Source organism: Penaeus chinensis, chromosome 43 (assembly GCF_019202785.1).
Source record: "Penaeus chinensis breed Huanghai No. 1 chromosome 43, ASM1920278v2, whole genome shotgun sequence".
NCBI classification, from domain to species: Eukaryota; Metazoa; Arthropoda; class Malacostraca; order Decapoda; family Penaeidae; genus Penaeus; species Penaeus chinensis.
In genome coordinates, this window is record NC_061861.1 from 20,301,873 (window position 1) to 20,306,872 (window position 5,000).

General features: G+C 37.7%; 1 protein-coding gene across 2 annotated transcripts in view; it reads right to left on the reverse strand.

The window, feature by feature from the left end:
- Positions 1–5,000, reverse strand: part of LOC125024587 — a 10,314-nt gene that overhangs the window by 2,511 nt on the left and 2,803 nt on the right. For both annotated transcript variants that reach the window (XM_047612393.1, XM_047612394.1), the window contains 2 exons: positions 3,770–3,857; positions 1–2,061 (listed from right to left, as the gene is read on the reverse strand). The exon at positions 1–2,061 is cut by the window's left edge and continues 2,511 nt beyond it. In XM_047612393.1, the coding sequence (XP_047468349.1) occupies positions 1–2,037 (2,037 nt within the window). In that variant the 5' untranslated portion in view covers positions 2,038–2,061; positions 3,770–3,857. The remainder of the gene's footprint in view (positions 2,062–3,769; positions 3,858–5,000) is intronic.

Consider the following 5,000-nt stretch of genomic DNA (forward strand, 5'->3'; position numbering starts at 1 on the left):
GAGCAATATATGTTGTTCCACTGGGTCCCTGTTGCCATCTGGGATTCTGGCTTCTATGAGACCTCCATTACTAGCTTTGTAGCCGATTTCCATTTCACCATATCTGAATGTTGTTATTTCATCTGCATCTGTTGTCCCACTGATAAGACTGTCTTCCGATTCACAAGACTGATCATTCTCATTTTGGAAATAAGTAAAAACAAGTTCCTCATTATTATTCCCCTCCTTTTTACTTCTCTTTACTTTACTACCAGTGTGATATTCTTTGAATTTGCTTCTACCTGGGATCTTTTCCTTCAACTTGTGGATTTCCCTTGATTTTTCTGATGATTTCACTAGTGAGCTCTGGAACCTTTTGCATTTTTGTGAGTAAGAAGTTTGAACTTTGTTGCTTTTTTTTTTGACATTTCTAAATTTCTGATCTGAAATTATATCATCTGTAGCCCTTTTGTATATCCTTTGCTTATCTACTATACTTTTCTGCACTACTGAGGGAACTTCCTTTACTTCACCAATTGCTCCATAAAGTTTCTGAGCTGAAACCAATTTTCTAAGACTACTGCACATGTGACTCCTAAGACCTGCCCTTGGTGGTCTGTCAACATTCAGAGTGTCTGTATTCCCATGATTGTAATGAGACATTCTTCTCAGATTATTAGAAGCAATTAAAATTCCTTCAAGAGGCTGAATATCTGTCATTCTTTCTAGATTGTGGCAAGATTTACGGTGTAAACTACTATTATTTGGAATGGCATGTTCATTCGTCTCTGCTCTTTCTTCTGGACCTTCATGTTCATCTCCTATAACTGCAGAATGAGATACCTTTTCTAAATTTCTAGCACCAGGGTCGTAACATCCATTATTCTCTACATCTGCACTACTGCCACTATAAAAAAGGTCAAGCATAATTTGGGCTGCTTCTGTTTCCCTGCAAGTGAAGTCCTCAGACCCTTGAGCACTTTCTGAACTGGACTTTGATGTGAATGACTGACATGCCCGGGAGACATTAGCACAAGCAGTATGGGAAACAGGAGTAACTTTACAGTTGAGACAGCTACCCTGAAGACTGGTTGCAGATGAAAAACAATAATCATGTTCTGAAGGAAAGCATGATGGGGTTACATCATTGTGTTCGTTCACTTCTCCAACAGTAGTAACATCTTCAGTAACATTGGGATTTGATGGCAATATTTTTGGTAGCAATGCTTGTGACAATGTAGTTGTGAGATGCGTGCTGTTCGTCTGGGAAGAATACAAAACAGATGAACTTTTTTCCACAGTTCTTTCAGAATGAACAAATCTGTATACATTACACTTCTTATTTCCATCAATCTTTACAAGACAGTTACTATCCTTGGATAGTTCAGATGCTTGCCCTGTTTTGCTAACAAAAGAAACTTTTTTAGTGATAGTTTTATAATTTTTCTGACAATTACTGTCTCTAATTAAACCATAGCTTTTCTTTCCTGGACTTCTGTTGTTTAAGCTTCCATGTTTATTTGGAGTCATATATGGAATGTCAAAAAAGTCTTTGTGAAGGACAATAACTTTTCGTATGTACTTATTTGCCTTGGACTGGTTGGTGTCACAGTGATTTGATCTGCTTGAGCTTGTAATTGAAGTGCCTGGTGGAGACACAACTTTTGAAGGCTGCATTGTCTGTGGAGAGCCTGTTTTCTCAATTATCTGTCTCTCTGACAAAGAGTATTTTCTGGGGCCACTTAACTTTACTATGGATGTATCACCACCACATGTACATGGCATATATCCACCCATGGATTCATTTGTTTGCTGATAGCTTCTTTCCATAAATGTTTGCTTTTGTGATCTTTTCTGAGATTTTTTCACATATCTCTTCTTACGACAACTACTGCCTGGTTTGTCCTCTGATTCAAAGCCACTAAAGGAGCTCTCACTTTCATTTTCACATTTATCTCTGTCACTGAAGAGATTCTTGATATCAATTGTAACTTGAGGCACTTCTGGCTTGCTATACAACTTGATGACAATTGGCGCTGCCTCCATACCTTTTGCCATCTTGCAGATCCCCTTGCGGCAAGACTGAAAAGAAAAATCTCGGAATAAATAAGATGATGATTACAAATTAATATTGTAAAGAACATCCATCAGGTTGAAAACATTTTCCAGCCTTATGGTTTTCTGTCTACATTATTTAACCCCATTACACTTTAATCCTATGATTCACAGCCCAATAAAAAAAGAAAGAAAGAAAGAGAGAGAGAGAGAGAGAGAGAGAGAGAGAGAGAGAGAGAGAGAGAGAGAGAGAGAGAGAGAGAGAGAGAGAGAGAGAGAGAGAGTGAGTGAGTGAGTGAGTGAGTGAGTGAGTGAGTGAGTGAGTGAGTGAGTGAGTGAGTGAGTGAGTGAGTGAGTGAGCGAGAGAGCGAGAGAGCGAGAGAGCGAGAGAGCGAGAGAGTGAGAGTGAGAGAGGGAGAGAGGGAGAGAGGGAGAGAGAGGGAGAGAGGGAGAGAGGGAGAGAGAGGGAGAGAGGGAGAGAGGGAGAGAGGGAGAGAGGGAGAGAGAGAGGGAGAGAGGGAGAGAGTGAGAGAGAGAGAGAGAGAGAGAGAGAGAGAGAGAGAGAGAGAGAGAGAGAGAGAGAGAGAGAGAGAGAGAGTGAGTGAGTGAGTGAGTGAGTGAGTGAGTGAGTGAGTGAGTGAGTAGAGTGAGAGAAAGAGAGAGAGAGAGAGAGAGAGAGAGAGAGAGAGAGAGAGAGAGAGAGAGAGAGAGAGAGAGAGAGAGAGAGAGAGGAGAGGGAGAGGGAGAGGGAGAAGGGAGAGGGAGAGGAGAGGGAGAGGGAGAAGGGAGGAAGGAGAGGAGAGGGAGATTGAGAGGGAGAGGGAGAAGGAGAGAGAGAGCGGGAGAGAGAGAGAGGGAGAGAGAGAGAGGGAGAGAGAGAGAGGGAGAGAGAGAGAGGAGAGAGAGAGAGGGGAGAGAGAGGGGAGAGAGAGAGGGGAGAGAGAGAGAGGGGAGAGAGAGAGGGGAGAGAGAGAGGGGGAGAGAGAGAGGGAGAGAGAGAGGGGGAGAGAGAGAGGAGAGAGAGAGAGAGAGAGGGGGAGAGGAGAGGAGAGTTCTTTGGGCTTTTTAATAGGTTAGCTTATAATAATTAAATATAGTACATACTGTATTAATTATATAAGGAGCTTTGGCTAGGAAACAATTAACCCATTGCTGCCGGGGAAAATGCTGTGTTCATTTTTTATATTTTTGTGAAATGTCTCTGCTAGTGCTTAGCCATAAAGGAGTCAATTAGTAGGTCTTGTGACCTTACCTGATTTCCCCTTTCCTTGAATTGGCAGAAAAAATGTATTTTTTACTAGTGCTATGAATATTGATGATGTTATTTTTATTATAAACATTATAATTACTATAATGTTATAAACATTAGTGACAGCAAAATATGATAACGTAAAATATTTTCATAAATCAATGAAAAGGGTGAACGGACGAGACAGCCAGTACTCATAACTGGCAAACTGGTGACTTAGTACAAGTATAGCCATCTCTGCAGAAAAGCAATTAAACAAGTAAACTCTCAGCCCATTGGCAATGGATTAATGAGGAATTGGTAAGGGCTCAGTGGACGCCCCAGTCCCCTGACTGTACAGATGGTTTCCCCCTTTTGGTGTTTTTTATCAAGAGTAGACTGCAGATACAAAAACATAAATTTACACCTTTGACAAATCTTTAAGAAATGGTTTGTTAAATAATATACCTGTTAACATATGGATTAAAAATACACTTGACAACTTACCAATTCCAAAAAGTCTGGAATCCCTGTTCTGATGAGTGTATACCAGCCAGCGCTTTTTCAATCTCCGAGTACAGCTGCTCCTGGAACCCTGCAAAGAATAAATGGCTAATACCACTCTCATCAACCTTCAATATTTTCAAAAACATTCTGTGGTGCTGTCAACACAATCATTAAATATTCTTAGAAAGAAATTATCATATATTATACTACAATGATTTATAATAGTGAAAAGAAAGCACAAGCAAAGCTCTCCTAGATTTATAAATAATAAATCTTATGATCATGTTATATATTAAGAGGGTGCTGCATAAGATGTATTTTATATGTATGTGTATGTGTCACAAACAGCCAATTATAGGGTTCTTACTTAAACTTACATCAAGTAACTAAGTCAGAATGTGTGTGTATGTAATCTCCCCTTACAATATAAAACCTCCTAATAATAGATCCAAGTTATTAGAGCCAAATTCTGGCATTTTTTTACTGAAAGTTGACTAACAGGCTATAGTTAATGATATTACTCTATCCTACTGAATGAAAAAAATAATTACCCCATACTATAAATCATTATTTTTTATATAGAATTATGATTATGCTACTTTTTCATTATTATTATCATCATCCTCATGCTTATTATCAATACTAAGTCATCCAATTATTACATTATTACTATTATTATTATCCATTTTATTATTATCATCAATAGCTTTATCAAAATCATTACTATTATTGTTATTATTATTACTATTACTATCACCATTCCAATTACTGTTACTATTATTAGTATTTTTCCCTGATAACTACCATTATCATCATCATCATTAGCTACAATCTTTCCTATTATATATTGTAAATAAAATCAGATAAAGATTTAGTTATCTGCATATCTCAAGAATATTGATATTCCTATGACATAATGATAATACTTGTAAGTACACTCAACAGTAACTAGTACAATGTGCAGTGAAACAAGTTTTAGAACTGCTAAATTTGTTTGTTCTTGCGATTAAAATGTCACCTCTTTACAGTAAAATTTCTTAATTGATTATTTTCCTGTGTGTAAAGTTCTTTTTTGTTCCAGATACTGCGGCAGGAGAATGGCTCTGGATCATTAGAAAAAATTGTAGGCAGAAAACTACATTTTATTTTTCATTTGTTGTAGTTATATTATTAAAATTTTGTGTTATTTTTATGCTCATTGGTATTATAAAGTTATTGTTGAATTTATAAT